Here is a 21187-nt window from a genome sequence, read left to right as displayed (position 1 = left end):
CGACTCATTATAAACAATCCCCCCAAAAAATATCCTCTCTGTGTACCACCAATGGAAAAACCTGTCCTCTAGTATTGCCTTGGGCCAAATGTATTCGACAAAAGAGTTGTGTCTGAATTTAATGGGACAGAAAAATAGCAGTTGTGATAAACGAGCACCTTTCCAGCTCTGAGGGTTTTTTTTTCTTGATACTTAACCTACAGAGTTATTGGTTTTCAACCCCCTTTACACATGCAATTTTTCTTCTCTAGTTTCTTTCTCTCTTTATGAGGACCTGCATGAATAATTGTTATCACGCCGGGTTAGTATGAAGTTATGAAGAGACTCCATAAGCAGGTAGCAACACATATTGGAAACCTGCTTTTCATCTGAGCAATATGGAGTCAATTGGCTGTCTATAACAATGTTTCCCAACTCCAGTCCATCGAGAGCCCCAACACTGCACATTTTCGTTGTAGCCCCGGACAACTTGTCAACTAATTATTAAGCCCTCAATGAGTTGAAGTAGGTGAGTTTGTCCGAGGCTACAACAGAAATGTGTTCTTTTGGGGGTACTGGAGGAATGGAGTTGAGAAACACTGGGCTAGAGGAACACCAAGCAGTCACTGGACTTAGACAGTTTCTGTTAATTGTTTAATATTGACTCTCGTTGAATGCAAAGGGAGGAGAGGAAAGACAAGACATTACTCAGAGATTACTCAGAGCACTCTTGATATTCCCGATAGTGGACAAGTTCTCTGTTTGAGATGTAGAGCACAGACAGAGATAATCAAACCCAGAGCCAAAGACCAGGAGTCCCTCCTCGGAATTTGAATGTCCATTAAGCCGAGATTTGCATGCAGCCAGCGCTCCACATTGGCCCATGGATAGATAGGTACAGTACATGCACGCTACACACACACACACACACACACACACACACACACACACACACACACACACACACACACACACACACACACACACACACACACACACACACACACACACACACACACACACACACACACTGTATTCTGATTATGCCCGATAGAACCATAGATTAACAGAGGAGGTCTGAACTCCCTGGCATTTTGTTTGTAAAGCTATTTCATTTTGAAATGCAAGAAATGTCTGAATTATGCATAGACTACAATGCATGTGTCAGGTCTTAGTTACATTTATTTTTGAAATGTTAAAATGAAGAGAATTAGATCATCGTGGGTGCAAGCTTACATTAAAAACGTAGTTCCAGGACCTAATCTGATTTCCCATGTCATGCATCAACATTACACTTCCAAATAGTTCCTTTGGTAAAGTCACAAATGGATGGTTGGAAATAGCACCGAATGCATTGTCCTAATTTGATTCCGAGAGCCTTGTTCTATTACGGGTGGAAACATCAGTGGTTCTCATGCACCTTAAGCTCGTTAGTGTTCCCTAATTTCCTATTTTGGGAAGCGTGGTGGGAGCCGCTGGTTTCCTAATGCGATCAGAGGGGAACAGAACTGCGGAAAAGCAGGGAGGATCAAAAGCTTTTCCATTAGAATATTCCCTTGTCAGTTTTGGTTTGCCATCGCGCGGGACGTGGCTGGAGACAGCGATTTGATTCCGATTCTGTCGATGGCTGAGCTGGCAGCGCATATCCACACTCAGCTTTTAGTTCTGTTTCTCTCTCTTTTACCTATCTCTCTCTCTTTCTCTACCACTTTTCCATCCTCCTCTCTCCCACTTTGTCTCACTCCTCTCTCTCCATATCTCTTTTCCTCTCACTCTGTCTCCCTCCCCTGAACATCGCTAGTTGCCCTTCTCTGCAGCAGTCTCCTCCACCCCCACCCCTCCTCTGCTTTCTATGAGGATTTGCATTGAGCTGGCCCATTTTGTTTTTTCTCCTTCTGCACCCCCCCAACCACCCTCTTGAACCCACCCATCCCATTCCCACTGCGTTGTTTCACCTGAGCCTCCCTCCCTCTTTCTCTCTCTCTCTCTCTCTCTCTCTCTCTCTCTCTCTCTCTCTCTCTCTCTCTCTCTCTCTCTCTCTCCCCCCTCCTCTCACTCTGTCTGCTTGTGCACCTCCCTTCTCTCACTCATGCTCTCAGTGGTGTTGCCTGCTGTATCCAGTGAAGGATCCGATTAGGATCCCTTCTTCTCTCTTTCAGAGCAGGAGGCTGTGTTCAGGTGCTGAGCCTGAGACAGAGGGGGTGAGTGGAATCACCAGGACCCCTCCCCCCCACTCCTCCCCTCCAGAGAGGAGTATGAGACACTGAGACACACAGGAGAGAAGAGAAAAGAAAGGGGATTTATTTTCTGCCCATGGTGTCTATACTGCAGCACATTTGGAGCGCTACAGTGGACCAGTGCGCCACAGAACCACAGAGCCAACAGTGAGAAAGTGGTATTTATGTTAGGTGATAGATGTGCTTTTTTGCTTTCAAAACAGTGGTTATTTGTGGTTATTTCTTCTATACCGATGTGGATGAGTGGTGATAAACCAGGTGGTTATATTTTTCCTCTTCATCTGTGCTGATTGTGCGTGTGTGCGCGTGTGCGTGTGATAGAGAGAGAGGGACAAGCGGCGCTCTGCCATGTGCGACTGATAGCTGCTCTAGACACACGCAGAGTGCGCCACATCAGAGAGCGAGAGAGTGAGCAAGCGAGCGAGTGAACGAGCGCAGGGATACGCTCTCAGCCAGAAGAGCAGCGGGAGCTGTACACGACGACGCACAAAGGTCCAGAGAGGGAGAGAAAGAAAGTCATCCGATATCCTTTCCTTCGAGGAAAAGTGAAGCGCGAGAAAGAGAAAAAACTTAATTTTGCTTTACCTTCAGGGAAAAGTGGCAAAGAGCGTGAAGATTGTGAGAGCGCGAAAGAGACACCCAATGTTTCTTTCCCTTTGGACAATTTAGAACATGAGAATAGCTCTCTAGTTTGAGCTTAAGTTTGCTGTTCGTCTGGGAAATTCTGTAGGAGATTGAAACCTCCGATTGCTTTCCGTCAGGGCACAACGTCAGTGTAAGGGGTGTAGCAATATAGAGATCCTCTGACTCCTCTCCCCCGGAACGACTCTGAGCTGGAGTGCTGTGGGTTTAGCTGAAACTGAAGCCGGACCTGAATACGGGTACAGGAGCTAAACCAGGTGGACGTGGGTTCGTAGTGGTCCTAGTATAGGGATGTGTCCATCATGAGCCTGGTCTCAGTAGAGTTTCCCCCGTGCCGTACATCTGTTGTCAGTCCTTCGGGCTTGGATCATGCTTCGTCCCGCCGGTTTCGCGCTGTCGCTGGGCTCCGGGGAAGGGGGTATGTACCACCACCCCAGTCCTCTCCGCCTGCGCCTGAGCCCCTGGATGTGGTCTCTGACTCTGGGATGTATAGCTGGGTCTGTGTGGAGCTCTTCTCCCAGGGGGAGGCAGGATAACAGCGTGGCTGCCGCCGGACCTCAGGAGCAGGCTACGTCCTATACCCACCCGGAGCATCACCTCCACGGGACGCGGCATCACTCATCTGCACCCATCTCTATCTACCGCTCGCCAGCCTCGCTAAGGGGTGGCCATGGTGAGTTACACTTTTGACCTAAACGAACTTGTTCTTAAAACCTAAACCCCGAGCCCTAAACTCGAACCTTCATTTCTTTACCCTAACCTTAAGCAACCACAGACGCAATTCCCTTATGAGTAGACTATTAATTCATCTCTCTCTCTGCGTAATCTTAAAGCAGCTCTTAATATCATTTATTGAAGGGGAAAAGGACATAAAGCAAGAGAAGCAAACACAGGGTCAAAAGAGAAAAAGGCAAGAGAAAATATGGAGAAAAAACTGTACAGCGAAAAAGACCCACTCTCCTCCCCTCTCCTCTCTCCTGTGCTTTGCCATGTTGCTGGCTCGGATTAGGGACCCAGTGCTAATAGCTGCTAATTGTAGAGAGTCTTCTTCAAAGCCATCAGGTGCATTAGCTGATTGGCAGTAATAGCTCTGTGGTGTAGCCATCCGCTGGGGAAAGGGGATGAGTAGAAACGGGATGAGGAGAGGGGGAAAAGGGGGTGAGTTTGGAGAGGAGGGAAGAGAGGGAGAGAGAAGGGTGTCAATAGGACTCTATTGGTCCTCTGATACTATTTAATTACTGGGCTGTATAGTGCTGGTGTGTTTTGGTGGGAGCGTGTGGGAACTTAGAAGTGTGCAGCTATTTTTGCAATTATAGGGGAGCTCTGCACCCTTCTCCGACAGCGCCACAGCAGTTATTCCATTACAGCAAAATGCTGACTGGGTAAGAGGGTATATTCTGAATTAGTGTGTGTGCAGGTGTAACCGATGTGAAATGGCTAGTTAGTTAGCGGTGGTGCGCGCTAATAGCGTTTCAATCGGTGACGTCACTCGCTCTGAGACTTGAAGTAGGGTTGCCCCTTGCGTTGCAAGGGCCGCGGCTTTTGTGGCGCGATGGGTAACGATGCTTCGTGGGGTGTCAGTTGTTGATGTGTGCAAGGGTCCCTGGTTCGAGCCCAGGTTGGGGCGAAGAGAGGGACGGAACCTACACTGTTACACAGGGCTAGACAAAACTTTTTTATCCATATAACTGATTTTTTACTTGTACCCCCCCACCAACCCACCCCTCACAAGGTGTGTGAGAAAAACTCAAACCCCAAGATCCAAGGCAGTTCATCTGGGACATTCCATTGCCTGAAGCTACATCTCTCTCTCTCTCGCCCTCTTTCTCTTTAGCCCCCTCTCTCTCTCTCTCTCTCTAGCCCTCTCTCTCTAGGCCTCTCTCTCGCCCTCTCTCTCTTTAGCCCTCTCTCTCTCTCTAGCCCTCTTTCTCTTTAGTCCTCTCTCTCTCGTCCTCTCTCTCTTTAGCCCCCTCTCTCTCTCTAGCCCTCTTTCTCTTTAGCCCTCTTTCTCTTTAGTCCTCTCTCTCTCGTCCTCTCTCTCTCTAGCCCTCTCGCTCTCATCATCTGACCTCCAACGCTTGATCAATTACGCCTCCTCCTCCTCAAACCTCCTTATTGTCTTGGCTGGCTGGGCAATTTTTTATCCTGAAAATGTATGGACATCTTTTATTTAAAACCAGTTTCTCCCCTTTTCTAAAATCCTTAGCACATTACTCAGTCGCTTCTACCCCCAAAAAGGAGAAGTGTTGTTGTTTGTTTTTGCGAGGCAGCAGTAGTTGAGTGTGGAAGCCTGCGTTCAGCAACATTTTAATTACAAATTCAGCAAAGACCTTAGGTGAGATGGGAGGTGCGCTCAGGCTTAGCTTCAGAGTGTTGAAGCATGGCACACTGCGTAGTGCTGGCGACTTGGACTGTCTTAGCCCAGCTCATTACAATAAGAGACAAATACTCAAATCAAATCACATTTTATTTGTCAAATGCGCCGAATACAACAGTGAAATGCCTACTTAAAACTTTCTTAAAACTTACAATGCAGTTTTAAGAAAAATACCTAAAAAAATAAGAAATAACAAATAACAAATAATTAAAGAGCAGCAGTAAAAAAACAATAGCGAGGCTATATACAGGGAGTACCGGTACAGACTCCTCTGCAAAGATGCGTTGCAATGGAAGAGGAAGAGGAGGAGGAGGAGGAGGAGGAGGAGGAGAAAACGATTGTCTTCTCACCACTGAGAGACTTCTGCTGGGGTGTTCTACAGCATCTGATGAGCTTGTTGTGTGTGATGCTCGCGTAGGTACTCTTAGAAAAAAAGGTGCTATATAGAACCCTAAAGGGTTCTTCGGATGGCCCCATAGGAGAACCCTTTGAATAAACCTTTTTGGTTCCAGGTAGAACCCTTTTGGGTTCCATGTAGAACCCTTTCCACAGAGGGTTCTACATTGAACACAAAAGGGTTCTACCTGGAACCAAAAAGGGTTCTCCTATGTGGACAGCTGTAGAACCCATTTGGAACCCTTTTTCTAAGAGTATGCGTGTGTTCACCTGTGTGAGTGTAACAGGAGTTAGTAAATTGTGATGAATTTTCACCAAATCACCAGTTTTCCTAATTTGTTTTTGGTTGAATCTCCTGGTAATTTGTTGGGCTCTGTGTGTGACGTCAGCGCTGCACGCGCGAGCTCGTTCGGGGCTGTTTCCATCTGAAAGAGGTAGGCTGTGTTCTCTCCCGCCCTCCCATTTTTTATTTTATAAAACTCACTAAATGGACATAGTAACCAATGAAAACATTGTACTTTACTCATACAATATCAGTCAGGATTTCATGTTATAAGTTTGTCTTCCTGAAGTAATATGATGAAGCTATTTTGCTAGCAGGCTAATGTTAGCGCCTTGCTAGCGTTCAGTGTCCGGTGGCTAGCTACCGTTGGTTCAGTTTAGTTTTCATCTTCTGACAGGGGAGGCACAGCAAATATATAGCCTGTACGACTCCCAGCCCTGATGTCCCCTTTCCTTATGCCCTGTGATTCAGGTATGGAGATTCTGTATGAAATATGTGTGGGTGTGTTTTTGTCTATTCATGTACAGTTGAAGTCTGAAGTTTACATACACTTAAGTTGGAGACATTAAAACTCATTTTTCATGAGGTGGGCGAACAGGACATCTACTTTGTGCATGACACAAGTAATTTTTCCAACAATTGTTTACAGACAGATTATTTCACTTATAATTCACTGTAGCACAATTCCAGTGTGTCAGAAGTTTACATACACTAAGTTGACTGTGTCTTTAAACATCTTGGAAAATTCCAGAAAATGATGTCATGGCTTTAGAAGCTTCTGATAGGCTAATTGACATCATTTGAGTCAATTGGAGGTGTACCTGTGGATGTATTTCAAGGCCTACCTTCAAACTCAGTGTCTCTTTGCCTGACATCATGGGAAAATGAAAAGAAATCAGCCAAGACCTCAGAAAAAAATGTAGACCTCCACAAGTCTGGTTCATCCTTGGGAGCAATTTCCAAACGCCTGAAGGTAACACGTTCGTCTGTACAAACAACCATATGCAAGTATAAACACCATGGGACCACGCAGCCGTTAGCCCGCTCAGGAAGGAGACGCGTTCTGTCTCCTAGAGATGAACGTACTTTGGTGTGAAAATTGCAAATCAATCCCAGAACAACAGCAAATGACCTTGTGAAGATGCTGGAGGAAACAGGTACAAAAGTATCTATATCCACAGTGAAACGAGTCCTATATCGACATAACCTGAAAGGCCGCTTAGCAAGGAAGAAGCCACTGCTCCAAAACCGCCATAAAAAAAGCCAGACTACAGTTTGCAACTGCACATGGGGACAAAGATCATACTTTTTGGAGAAATGTCCTCTGGTCTGATGAAAATAAAAATAGAACTGTTTGGCCATAATGACCATCGTTATGTTTGGAGGAAAAATAGGGACGCTTGCAAGCCGAAGAACACCATCCCAATTGTGAAGCACGGGGTGGCAGCATCATGTTGTGGGGGTGCTTTGCTGCAGGAGGGACTGGTGCACATCACAAAATAGATTGCATCATGAGGATGGACAATTATGTGGATATATTGAAGCAACATCTCAAGACATCAGTCAGGAAGTTAAAGCTTGGTCGCAAATGGGTCTTCCAAATGGACAATGACCCGAGCATACTTCCAAAGTTGTGACAAAATGGCTTAAAGACATCAAAGTCAAGATGTTGGAGTGGCCATCACAAAGCCCTGACCTTAATCCTATAGAAAATTTGTGGGCAGAACTGAAAAAGCGTGTGCGAGCAAGGAGGCCTACAAACCTGACTCAGTTACACCAGCTCTGTCAGGAGGAATGGGCCAAAATTCACCCAACTTATTGTGGGAAGCTTGTGGAAGGCTACCTGAAACGTTTGACCCAAGTTAAACAATTTAAAGGCAATGCTACCAAATAATAATTGAGTGTATGTAAACTTCTGACCCACTGGGAATGTGATGAAAGAAATAAATGCTGAAAAGAATCATTCTCTCTACTATTATTCTGACATTTCACATTCTTAAAATAAAGTGATTATCCTAACTGACCTAAAACAGGACATTTTTACAAGGATTAAACTGAGTTTAAATGTATTTCTGTGATTTCGTAACTCTTTTTATTCATTTTGTGGGTCATTTAAATTACATTGAGGGGCTTTGTTATTGTGAGGCACTATTTGAACCATTCTGTTTTTATATCACTAATTCCTATACTTTCGTCTATGTGATCAATTCATATTTCAACATTGGTGCCTTATTCTATTAGCTATTGATCTTAAAGCCTTTTTTTTTAAATTGTAATGTTCTGTCCTATTGTCATGTTCTATCCTATGTATTATATCATACATTGGGAATGTATGGCAGAGCTGTTTCCATCTGAATGAGGGGAGGCACAGCAAACATATAGCCTGTAGACGTCCAGCTCTGATATCCCCTTTCCTTTCGCCCTGTGATTCAGAGCTGTCAATTAAGCCAACTCTCAGACCCTCAGCATGACTTATTTAAGGCGCCAGAACACAATGCAACAAACCATTGGCGCGGCACCCCAGTTACATGAGTGTGTGTGTGATGCGTGTGTATGCTTGTGTATGTGTGTGTGTGCGTGTGTGAGTGTATGTGACTAATCAGCCTCCTGTTCTCCCACCTCTTTAATAAGAGAGCATAGACTTTGCTGTGACTGGGAAGGCATGATGCGTAAAGGGGATAACGACCTATAGAAAGACAAAGGCGACAGGCCAGGGATTTGTCCCACAGACATAATGATCTGTCTGTCGCCTTTGTCTCCAAACCAAGCTTATTAGTGGGTATACAACAATAACTGCCAGTGTGTTGTTTTGTTACACCTGTTTTCGCGGCTTAGGAAGGCAACATACAGTATCGAAGAAAACAGGATGTTTGCACACCTGCCTGAACTAGGTGGTTTCCTAGAGCATTGCCAGTGGTCACAGTTGGCTAGATGGCCTTAATCAAAATCCTCTTTGAAGTGGGCTGGTGCTGCTGTACCTGCCAGTAGCACAGAATTGAGTGTTTTGGGCAGCCATTAGAGAGATGAGAGAGGGAGGGGCTATGTCCAGACCAAACTCCTTTAGCTGGACAGGCAGCACAGTGGATGCCTCAGAGAGAGAGAGAGAGAGAGAGAGAGATTTCTGGTCGTGGGTTTTTTGCAGATGTAATTTCACAAACTAGAGGGGTCCCAGCATAGGCTACCTGAGTACCCTATCCATTCCCCTCACTATTCAGACATATCTATTTAAAGTCTGGAAATTGAATGTAATATGGATGTTGCGCTCTTCTATGTGAGCAGGCTGTGAGATCTATAACCAAATGGGTTTTGGAGATGCTCAATTCAGACATCAAAGCAATCACTGGCACACTCTGATTTAAATCAGACAAAGTTATGTATATATTTGGCAGGGAAACCAATCAGCCAATAGGCTCCAGTCCTTTTCATTCATCCTCTTGACTTGGTTTTAGAAATGTAAAGTTAATGAAATCTTGTCTTGTTTAAAGGTATCCTAAATTAAAGTACTATTTCTCCCCCTCTCCCTTACACTATAAGACATCTTGGAGAAGTACGCTCTGAACCCATTGGACCGGTTGTAAAGATGTAAAATGTTGTAAAATAAAAAAAAAGTTGGGCATTTTTATTTTCTATTAATGGCTGACTTGTTTTAATTTAGACTTTCATGCCCCTTCCTGGTAAAGTGGGTAAAATATGAAGCATAATTGGTCATAATTGCAATAATAGCCTCATATTACCATTCTGCCAAAAGAAACAGTTAAACACATCTTACAATCATCGGCATTTCCATAATTTTCCATAATTCAGTCGAATAATAAAAGAGAAAGCAGTTCGGAAATGACTTTTACTTATTGTCTTCCATTTCGCTGACTTCAATCACCTACATCATATTCTTAAGAGTTTTTATTTTCTCCATTCTATACGATTTGATTAACTAGCTTGCGTTTGACTTGAAAAACAGGCGTTGTGGACGAGTTCAGACGAGAAGTAATTGGCTTCCACAATGGATGGTTCTAATTCCGTTCCATTAGAACAGATGGGAGACGGCTGCACTGGAATAAGTGATTGTGTTACCACCAAGTGGCCCCTTTTATTGTTTTTTAACCTTTGACTCCTTTTGACACTTTATAAAGTGAGTTAGCTCGTTACTTGATTTATGGTTCTCCCAGTTTGTTAGTCCGTTCATTAACAGAATCTTTAACGCTCAGTTCATTCAGTGTGTTTAAGGCTGATACTACAAATAAATTGTTCCATTAAATTGTTATTAATGCATGGAATAGCCTGAAAGGAAATTGGGATGGAGTTCAGAGCAAGGTCATAGGGTGTATGACCTTTACATGTCTCCTTTGGTGAGAGCCTTGGATGTATAGTTTGAGACCCGGTATGAGATTTGGCAAGGACATTCTAATAAGAATCCACATTGAATGCTATTGTCAAAGTACTTCCAGTTCCATCATGGAGGATAGTTTGCCTTAAACTCTTTCTGCTCTAAGCATTCTTTCCCAGAGGAACCCAGGGCACCACCAGACCCCAGAGTGAAGGAACGGAGTGAAACGTGTAGGATCAAAGGGACGTTTAGATCCGAATCCTCCGTATGGGATTATCATACTCGGCAAGACACTGGAGGAGACCTCATAACAGGATCTCATACAGAGAGAGATAGGGGGAGAGGTAGGGAGGGAGAGAGAGAGATAGTGAGGTATTTGTATTACACTTTTTTCTTTGCAATGCATTTGCTTACAGTGACTCTAAATGACCTGAAAATGTTACATTTGTCCACATCATTATGAATCATTGATGATTATTTCCAGAATCAGGTCAACCAAATGTTGCATGTAAATACTAAATAGGTAGTGCTATAAATAGGAAGTGTGCTTCAAAGTACACTATTCATAACCACTAATGTATCATGTTCTCTGGTGAGGAAATATGGTCATGTGTAAAGTGAATATTTTCTTTATTCTCAGTATATCAGTGACACGAAGCCATCTGCCATCTCAGCTCCTTCCATATTGAAAGGACCATTCATAAGTTGTCAAAGCTGAAGTTTCTGTCATCCACCCACATGTCACCAGAGAACTGAAGTGTACTGTATGTGAAAACAGAGTGTCAACATGTTCTTATGACATGACACACACTCACCATTTTGTATTATTACAACTTTAGTACTTTGTATTTCACACAGTTTCCTCATGACAGTTGAATAGACAGCAGATGTTGGATGACAAATGTCTCAGTTCTTAGTTAGTGAGGAGAAAGAGCTGTGAGACGGAGCACAGATAGAGAGCGAGAGAAGAGAGAGCTGATATGTAGTGAGAGAAGAGGTAGAGCAGAGAGAGGGAGATCAGAGACATAGGGAGAGGTAGAACTGAGGGACAGAGAGAAAGTGGTAGAACAGAAAGCCTGAGGTCCCTGGGTAAATGGTACAGCAGAGAGAATAGCTGGAGGGGTTGGAGAGCACATTGAAAACACTCTGTATGACTGAAGAAGCCCCGACAGTGGGGCTGAGCCTCACAACCCAGCATTTGTTTGACAGGCTGGAAGACTTATCACTAAATCCAAGGCATTGAACAACAATGACATGACTGATTAGATGAACGAGAAAGGAAGAGGAAAACATGGTGAGAGGCTGTGTGTGTGCATGCATGCCTTCCTTCATGTGTTGACATTTAACAATGTGTATTAGTGTATGTACGGATGTAATATGTTCTCATTATAATATGTAAAAAAAAAAAGTGACATTTATCCATTGTAGTTATACATGGGGCGGCAGGTAGCCTAGTGGTTAGAGCGTTGGACTAGTAACCGAAAGATTGCAAGATCTAATCCCCGAGCTGTCAAGGTAAAAATCTGTCGTTCTGCCCCTGAACCAGGCAGTTAACCCACTATTCCTAGGCCGTCATTGAAAATAAGAATTTGTTCTCAACTGACTTGCCTAGTTAAATAAAGGTACAAAAAAAAAAAATCATCTTGGCTGACACTTTTATGATACCTGCAGTGACATATAACTTGACATAAACGTCCTCTCACTGTCAACTGCGTTTATTTTCAGCAAACTTAACATGTGTAAATATTTGTATGAACATAACAAGATTCAATAACTGAGACATAAAGTGAACAAGTTCCACAGACATGTGACTAACAGAAATGGAATAATGTGTCCCTGAACGAAGTCAAAAGTAAGTCAGTATCTGGTGAGGCCACCAGCTGCATTAAGTAGTGCAGTGCATCTCCTCCTCATGAACTGCACCAGATTTGCCAGTTCTTGCTGTGAGATGTTACCCTACTCTTCCACCAAGGCACCTGCAAGTTCCCAGACATTTCTGGGGGGAATGGCCCTAGTCCTCACCCTCTGATCCAACAGGTCCCAGACGTACTCAATGGGATTGAGATCCGGGTTCTTCGCTGGCCATGGCAGAACACTTACATTCCTGTCTTGCAGGAAATCACACACAGAATGAGCAGTATGGCTGGTGGCATTGTCATGCTGGAGGGTCATGTCAGGATGAGCCTGCAGGAAGGGTACCACATGAGGGAGGAGGATGTCTTCCCTGTAATGCACAGCGTTGCGATTGCCTGCAATGACAACAAGCTCAGTCCGATGATGCTGTGACACACCGCCCCTGACCATAGTGTCTTAACGACCGTTCCACAGGTGTATGTTCATTAATTGTTTATGGTTCATTGAACAAGCATGTGAAACAATGAAGATCTGTGAAGTTATTTGGATTTTTACAAATTATCTTTGAAAGACAGGGTCCTGAAAAAGGGACGTTTCTTTTTTTTGCTGAGTTTACTATCTTTATGGGCTGGCTATACTGCGCAAACAGATCTGGGATCAGGCTTCACATATTACTTACACTTGTGACCTTCTCTAATCGCTCCACCGTCACCCTCTCTTTCGCTCCACCGTCACCCTCTCTCTCTCTCTCAACCGTCACCCTTTCTCTCAACCATCACCCTCTCTCTCGCTCCACCATCACCCTCTCTCTCGCTCCACCATCACCCTCTCTCGCTCCACCATCACCCTCTCTCTCGCTCCACCATCACCCTCTCTCTCGCTCCACCATCACCCTCTCTCTCGCTCCACCATCACCCTCTCTTTCTCTCAACCGTCACCCTTTCTCCCAACCATCACCCGCTCTCTCGCTCCACCATCACCCTCTCTCTCGCTCCACCATCACCCTCTCGCTCGCTCCACCATCACCCTCTCTCTCGCTACACCATCACCCTCTCTCTCGCTCCACCGTCACCCTCTCTCTCTCTCCACCGTCACCCTTTCTCCCAACAATCACCCTCTCTCTCGCTCCACCGTCACCCTCTCTCTCGCTCCACCATCACCCTCTCTCTATCCACCGTCACCCTCTCTCTCGCTCCACCATCACCCTCTCTCTCGCTCCACCGTCACCCTCTCTTTCTCTCAACCGTCACCCTTTCTCCCAACCATCACCAACTCTCTCTCGCTCCACTGTCACCCTCTCTTTCTCTCAACCGTCACCCTTTCTCCCAACCATCACCCTCTCTCTCGCTCCACTGTCACCCTCTCTCTCGCTCCACCGTCACCCTCTCTCGCTCCACCGTCACCCTCTCTCTCGCTCCACCGTCACCCTCTCTCTCTCTCAACCGTCACCCTTTCTCCCAACCATCACCCTCTCACTCGCTCCACTGTCACCCTCTCTCTCGCTCTACCGTCACCCTCTCTCTCTCTCAACCGTCACCCTTTCTCCCAACCATCACCCTCTCTCTCTCTCCACCATCACCCTCTCTCGCTCCACCATCACCCTCTCTCTCTCAACCGTCACCCTTTCTCCCAACCATCACCCTCTCTCTCGCTCCACCGTCACCCTTTCTCCCAACCGTCACCCTTTCTCCCAACCGTCACCCTTTCTCCCAACCATCACCCACTCTCTCCACCATCACCCTCTCTCTCGCTCCACCATCACCCTCTCTCTCTCCACCGTCACCCTCTCTCTCGCTCCACCGTCACCCCCTCTCTCTCTCCACCATCACCCTCTCTCTTGCTCCACCATCACCCTTTCTCTCGCTCCACTGACCTGAAGATGTATTCACAAATGTTTATTTTCTTTCGGTCGCTGTTAGAGGTAGTGACAGCAGTTGGTCACACTGATGTAACCTGAGGCCTTAGGTCAGGACAACTGGTAATATCTGGAGTGGGTGGTTAGTTAGCAGACCTGGGTTCAAATAAAATGTGAAATCTTTCAAACGCTTTAGCTGTACTTGATTGGCTGGTGCATTGGAACCAATGGATTAGTCCTAGAAGTGTGAACTCCACCCATCTGGCATTCCATTAAACCAATGCTCCAAGTATTTGAAAGATATTAAATATCTTATGATTATCTGAAATGTCCACTTTGCTGGAGGGTAGGCTTCATTGTATTTACACTTTAAGAAATGGCCTGGGTTTGAAAATACTGTATAGCTGGTTTTGTGAATGCCAAAGGGCTCCTGTCAGAGAGACTCAGATTCATGAATTCTCTTCGATCACTTTGATCAGTTTTATTATGGCAGTTCAATCATCAGAGGACAATAGTTATATGTATGGTTCTGAGAACAGAATTAAACAAGTGGCAGTTATCATAATCAACATAAATTATCCTGGCTTTACACAGTTTCCCATATACACTGGGTATACCAAACATTAGGAACACCTTCCCCCCTATTGCCCTTAGAACAGCCTCAATTCGTCAGGCATGGATTCTATAAGGTGTTGAAAGTGTTCCACTGGGATACTGGCCATGTTGATTCCAATGCGCCCCACAGTTGTGTCAAGTTGGCTAGATGTCCTTTGGGTGGTGGCCCATTCTTGATACACACTGGAAACTGTTAAGCGTTAAAAACCCAGCAGCGTTGCAGTTCTTTATACAAACCAGTGCGCCTGGCATCTACTACCATATCCCATCCAAAGGCACTTAAATATTTTGTCTTGCCTATTCATCCTCTGAATGGCACACATACACAATCCATGTCTCAATTGTCTCAAGCCTTAAAAATCCTTCTTTAACCTGTCTCCTCCCCTTCATCTACACTGATTGAAGTGGATTTAACAAGTGACATCAATAAGGGATCATAGCTTTCACCTGGATTCATCTGGTCAGCCTATGTCATGGAAAGAGCAGATGTCCTTAATGTTTTGTATACTTAGTGTAATACTATCCCAAAATGCTGTAAACTTAAGCGGCTAAAATGCTAATGGATAAATGCTTCAACAATGTCACTTCTACAACAAAGGTAAGCAGTACTTGAAAGGCGACCTTCTTACTAGGAAAAATGCACGTAAATACCCCCTCGTAATTGCGACTAGGATACTTAAGAAATGATGTGAACTGAAATGAAGAGTAGGCTAAGTGCTAAGGAGCAGTAGGCAAAAAAAGTGCAGCAAAGCAACAAAAGTAAGGTTCAAACAAATCATATGATAAGTAAGAAACTATAGACCAAATCAAAGTACATAGTAACAAAATACAGCAGATAATCAGGAAGAGCTTCAATCAGTGGAGTGTCCTGGGATGATGGCTGCCATACAACATTTGGTATGGTATTGACACGATAGTTGAGTGACCGCTCTAACAGTGGAAATTAGAGGTCAACCTCTAATTGGAGGACCAAAAAAGCCGATACCGATTACTCGGCCAATTTTTATATATATATTTGTAATAATGACAATTACAACAATACTGAATGAACAATGAACACTTTTATTTTAACTTAATATAATACATAAATAAAATCTATTTAGTCTCAAATAATCATGAAACATGGTTTACATAATGCAAAAACACAGTGTTGGAAAGTAAAAGTGTAATATGTGCCATGTAAAAAAGCTAATGTTTCTTTGCTCAGAACATGAGAACATATGAAAGCTGGTGGTTCAATATTCCCAATTAAGAAGTTTTAGGTTGTAGTTATTATAGGAGTTATGACGCATCGACTATTTCTCTCTATACCATTTGTATTTCATAACATTTGACTATTGAATGTTCTTATAGGCACTTTAGTATTGCCAGCCTAATCTCGGGAGTTGATAGGCTTGAAGTCATAAACAGCGCTGTGCTTCAAGCATTGCTAAGAGCTGCTGGCAAACGCAGTAAAGTGTTGTTTGAATGAATGCTTATGAGCCTGCCGCTGCCTACCACCGCTCAGTCAGACTGCTCTATCAAATATAAAATCATAGACTTAATTATAATATAATAACACAGAAATATGAGCCTTTGGTCATTAATATGGTCAAATCCAGAAACTATCATTTCGAAAACAAAACGTTTATTCTTTCAGGGAAATACGGAACCGTTCCGTATTTTATCGAATGGGTGGCATCCCTAAGTCTAAATATTGCTGTTACGTTGCACAACCTTCAATTTTGTCACAATTCTGGCAAATTAGTTCACAGTTCGCAACAAGCCAGGCGGCCCAAACTGCTGCATATACCCTGACTCTGCACTGAACGCAACAGAAGTGACACAATTTCCCTAGTTAATATTTCCTGCTAACATGAATTTCTTTTAACTAAATATGCAGGCTTAAAAAAATATACTTCTGTGTATTGATTTTAATAAAGGCATTGATGTTTATGGTTAGGTACATTTGTGCAAAGATTTAGCTTTTTTCAGCAATGCGCTTTTAACCTCTCTAGGATATGTGGGACGAAATCGTCCCACCTACTCAACAGCCAGTGGAATCCCGTGGCGCGATATTCAAATACCTTAGAAATGCTATTACTTCAATTTCTCAAACATATGACTATTTTACACCATTTTAAAGACAAGACTCTCGTTAATCTAACCACACTGTCCGATTTCAAAAAGGCTTTACAACGAAAGCAAAACATTACATTATGTCAGCAGAGTACCCAGCCAGAAATAATCAGACACCCATTTTTCAAGCTAGCATATAATGTCACATAAACCCAAACCAGAGCTAAATGCAGCACTAACCTTTGATGATCTTCATCAGATGACACTCCTAGGACATTATGTTATACAATACATGCATGTTTTGTTCAATCAAGTTCATATTTATATCAAAAACCAGATTTTTACATTAGCATGTGACGTTCAGAACTAGCATACCCACCGCAAACTTCCGGTGAATTTACTAAATTACTCACGATAAACGTTCACAAAAAACATAACAATTATTTTAAGAATTATAGATACAGAACTCCTTTATGCAATCGCTATGTCCGATTCTAAAGTAGCTTTTCGGCAAAAGCACATTTTGCAATATTCTGAGTAGATAGCTCGCCATCACGGGCTAGCTATTTTGACACCCACCAAGTTTGGCCCTCACCAAACTCATATTTACTATAAGAAAAATTGGATTACCTTTGCTGTTCTTCGTCAGAATGCACTCCCAGGACTTCTACTTCAATAACAAATGTTGGTTTGGTTCAAAATAATCCATAGTTATGTTCAAATATCCTCTGTTTTGTTCGTGCGTTCAAGACACTATCCGAAGGGTGACGAAGGGTGACGCGCCCGACGCGTTTCGTGACAAAAAAAATTCTAAATATTCCATTACCATACTTCGAAGCATGTCAACCGCTGTTTAAAATAAATTTTTCTGCGATTTTTCTTGTAAAAAAGCGATAATATTCCAACCGGGAAACCCTGTTTTCGTTCAAAGACGAAAAAATAAAAACATGGTGTCGGCTCGTGCACGCGCCTCCAGTCTCATTGTTCTCTGATCGACCACTATCCAAATGCGCTACTGTTTTTCAGCCATGGCCTGCAAAGTCACCATTTGACGTTTTGCCGCCTTCTGAGAGCCTATGGGAGCCGTAGGAAGTGTCACGTTACAGCAGAGATCCTCAGTTTTCAATAAAGAGAGTGTAGAAGGCCAAGAAATGGTCAGAGAGGGCACTTCCTGTAAGGAATCTTCTCAGGTTTTTGCCTGCCATATGAGTTCTGTTATACTCACAGACACCATTCAAACAGTTTTAGAAACTTTAGGGTGTTTTCTATCCAAATCAAACAATTATATGCATATTCTAGTTTCTGGGCAGTAGTAATAACCAGATTAAATCGGGTACGTTTTTTTATTCTGCCGTGCAAATACTGCCCCCTACCCTAGAGAGGATAAATCATCACCCGTTTGGCGAAGTTGAAGTAGGCTGTGATTCAATGATAAATTAACAGGCAGCGCATTGATTATATGCAACACATTACAAGCTAGTTAACCTATTAATATCATCAACATGTGTAGTTAACTAGTGATTATGTGAAGATTGATTGTTTTTTATAAGATAAGTTTAATGCTAACTAGCAACTTACCTTGACTCCTTGCAGCTACAAGGTCCTTTTGACGCTGCACTCTCGTAACAGGTGGTCAGCCTGCCACGCAGTCTTCTTGTGGATTGCAATATAATTGGCCATAATCGGCGTCCAAAAAGGCCGATTACCAATTGTTATGAAAGCTTGAAATCGTCCCTAATTTATCGGCCATGCCGATCGGTCTACCTCTAATGGAAATACCTGTCTTTGGTCCCTCCTGATCTCACCTCCTCCCACCTACCTGCAATCATGCAACCATGTACGCCCATTTATATCAGTGTTGATCAAATTCGACACTCATTGCCCTCCATACAAATATTTCTCACTTCGTGGTCTTATTTTCTTGGAAAGGTTTTGGCTGCGGTAAACCCTCTTGCTTCATCCTCTTTCTTTCTGGTGTGGTGTGTGTCAGCCATCTTAATATGTTCAGCTGGTGACAACCTGACCCCTAAGGTGAGCTGTCAGGTGACATGGTGGCCATCTTGGATAGGCACTTTGCCACTTTGACCATGAACTTGGCAATTACGTGATATAATCCACAACATACACTAAAGGAGTTACTGTGGGGAATGATAAGTGAGTGAATTGAGTGGTATAAAACACCTCCAATGCATTTGTACACAAACATATGAATACTGTACATAAATGCATTACCAGAGAACTCTTGTGTTTCCCACGCATAATATTTTGTTTCAGTCAATTTGGAGCCAGAGTGAGTGTTTATGCTGATTCCTCATTCTGTTGGAGTTGTTATAAGTGTTCCTTTGCTGTTGCACAACCCATATATTACAAAGCAGTCTGCTAGGATAAGTGAGTGTTTGGTGATTGTTGCGGGAAACCTTTTGATCCTCATTCTGTCATAGTTATTACAATCATCATTATTTTCCACAGCTACAAACAGCTTTGCTTGGTTTGGGTTTAGGGGCCGTGTGTGTGTGTGTGTGTGTGTGTGTGTGTGTGTGTGTGTGTGTGTGTGTGTGTGTGTGTGTGTGTGTGTGTGTGTGTGTGTGTGTGTGTGTGTGTGTGTGTGTGTGTGTGTGTGTGTGTGTGTGTGTGTGTGCGTGCGTTTGGGACGCTGGGAGTGTCGGTGTGTGTGTGTGTCTGTGTGTGTGTGTGTGTGTGCGTGTTTGGGGCGCTAGGAGTGTCGGTGTGTGTGTGTGCATGTGAGTAGTTTCTACTTCTTTGAAAAGTGACTTAATGAGCATCAAACACAAACTGCGAAAACTCTACCAGCCCATTAATCAAATCTGTTTTACCATCATAAAGCACACACACACACACACTCTCACTCACTCACTCACTCACTCACTCACTCACTCACTCACTCACTCACTCACTCACTCACTCACTCACTCACTCACTCACTCACTCACTCACTCACTCACTCACTCACTCACTCACTCACTCACTCACTCACTCACTCACACCTCCAGATATACTGCATCAAAGCATACAGCCACATCAGAAGAGTAATCTACCTTTCTACAAAGCCTCTGAGAGAGCACTTGCATGTGTAGGCCGCTAACTTCTGTCCTGTGTGTGTGTGTGTGTGTGTGTGTGTGTGTGTGTGTGTGTGTGTGTGTGTGTGTGTGTGTGTGTGTGTGGTTGCAAGTTTTATGTTTGCAAGTGTGTGTTTGCGAGTGTGTGTGTTTCATCCCTTCCTGCTGTATTCAGCTCTAGCCTCTCCACGCTAACTCAAACCCAGGGAACAACTGGATGACCGACACACAACCTCCGCCTTACAACACCACAAAATACGATCATTACAAAACGCTCTCTACTGTACAGTAGAACAATAGCTGGTGTGGAACTATAGGGAATGCATTAGCCATTAGCCATGTTCTCAGCTCTCAACTGCAGTGGAGTGGGCAGTGACTGTCTGTAGCGCATTCTTGGGGAATGCGTTTGGGGCATGTTATTTGAATTACTACTCCCACACAGTATTAGCATATTGTATTAAAGACAAATAAACAGTTCCCTATTGTTTCAGGGGAGGATATGTAGTTATAATGGGATTAATGCGGCTGGGGCTAAATCATTTGCAGTAGAGAGAGAGAGGATAGTGAGAGGAGAGAGCGAGAGAGAGAAAAAAAATTGGTGGGGAGGGAGAGGGGATACCTAGTCAGTTGTACAACTGAAAGCAACTGAAATGTGTCTTCGGCATTTAACACAACCCCTCTGAATCAGAGAGGAGCGGAGGGCTGCCTTAATCAACATCCTTATCTCCAATGCCCCTTGTCTCTGGTCGTTCTGCTCAGGGGCAGAACGACAGATTTGTACATTGTCAGCTCGGGGATTCGATCCAGCAACCTTCCAGGGATGCAGACAATGATGAGAACACCATGAAGTTGAAAGTTACAAAAGTGCCTCACATCCAGTATAACTGTAACACCTTACTTGAAGATGTCTGTCAAAATTCTGCTCTCGGACTGACATAACATCTGTATTGTCTTATGATACATTGTCGATTTGACTGTGATGTTAATGCTTCTGAGGCAATTATTGCTTTGATAGAGGAGAAGATGGATTCTGCTTTGATTTTATATTACCTTGCCCACCTCTGCTCTTCTCACCAATACACACACACACACAAACAAACACACACACGCACCAGGAGTACACTCTCATGGCTCTCAAAGACACCTGGGAATACTATCAGAAGAGCAGCTGGCTTCCTAATCAGCTGTCCATCACTCTACTCTGTGAGTGCTAGACCTGATCAAACGCTGCCAGTCTAATTCACCTCTGAAAGTGAACGAGCTCTCTGAATCAGAGGCCAAAGTTCCAGCCCTCTTGCTCCTTCACTCATTTACTCTCGCTCTCCCTTGTTCTCTCCCTGCTGCCGAGCGCACACTCATATCAATCCTCCAGAGGAAATGGCAGACATGAGTCGTTCCATGTCATTTCAGCAAGCCATGACTCCCACCATCTCAGATTGTTCTGAAATCATTTATTTAGTTAGAAACAGGTAAGATTGGCATTCCTGAAA

The 21187-nt window shown here is 43.8% G+C and overlaps 1 protein-coding gene across 11 annotated transcripts in view; it reads left to right on the top strand.

Moving 5' to 3' along the window:
* The window catches only part of nrxn3a (neurexin 3a), a 430381-nt gene that overhangs the window by 243880 nt on the left and 165314 nt on the right, over positions 1-21187 (top strand). Inside the window, exon 1 of one of the 11 annotated variants that reach the window (XM_045718513.2) lies at positions 2102-3531. The exons of 9 other annotated variants lie outside the window; for them this stretch is intronic. In XM_045718513.2, coding sequence (XP_045574469.1) covers positions 3228-3531 — 304 coding nt within the window. In that variant the 5' untranslated portion in view covers positions 2102-3227. Of the gene's footprint in view, positions 1-2101; positions 3532-21187 lie in introns of those variants that run through there. One more of the 11 variants, XM_045718523.2, reaches the window with a different exon arrangement.

This window comes from Salmo salar, chromosome 01, assembly GCF_965601325.2.
Source record: "Salmo salar chromosome 01, fSalSal1, whole genome shotgun sequence".
NCBI classification, from domain to species: Eukaryota; Metazoa; Chordata; class Actinopteri; order Salmoniformes; family Salmonidae; genus Salmo; species Salmo salar.
The sequence above is the reverse complement of the archived record's forward strand: the minus strand, read 5'-3'. Positions and strand labels throughout refer to the sequence as shown.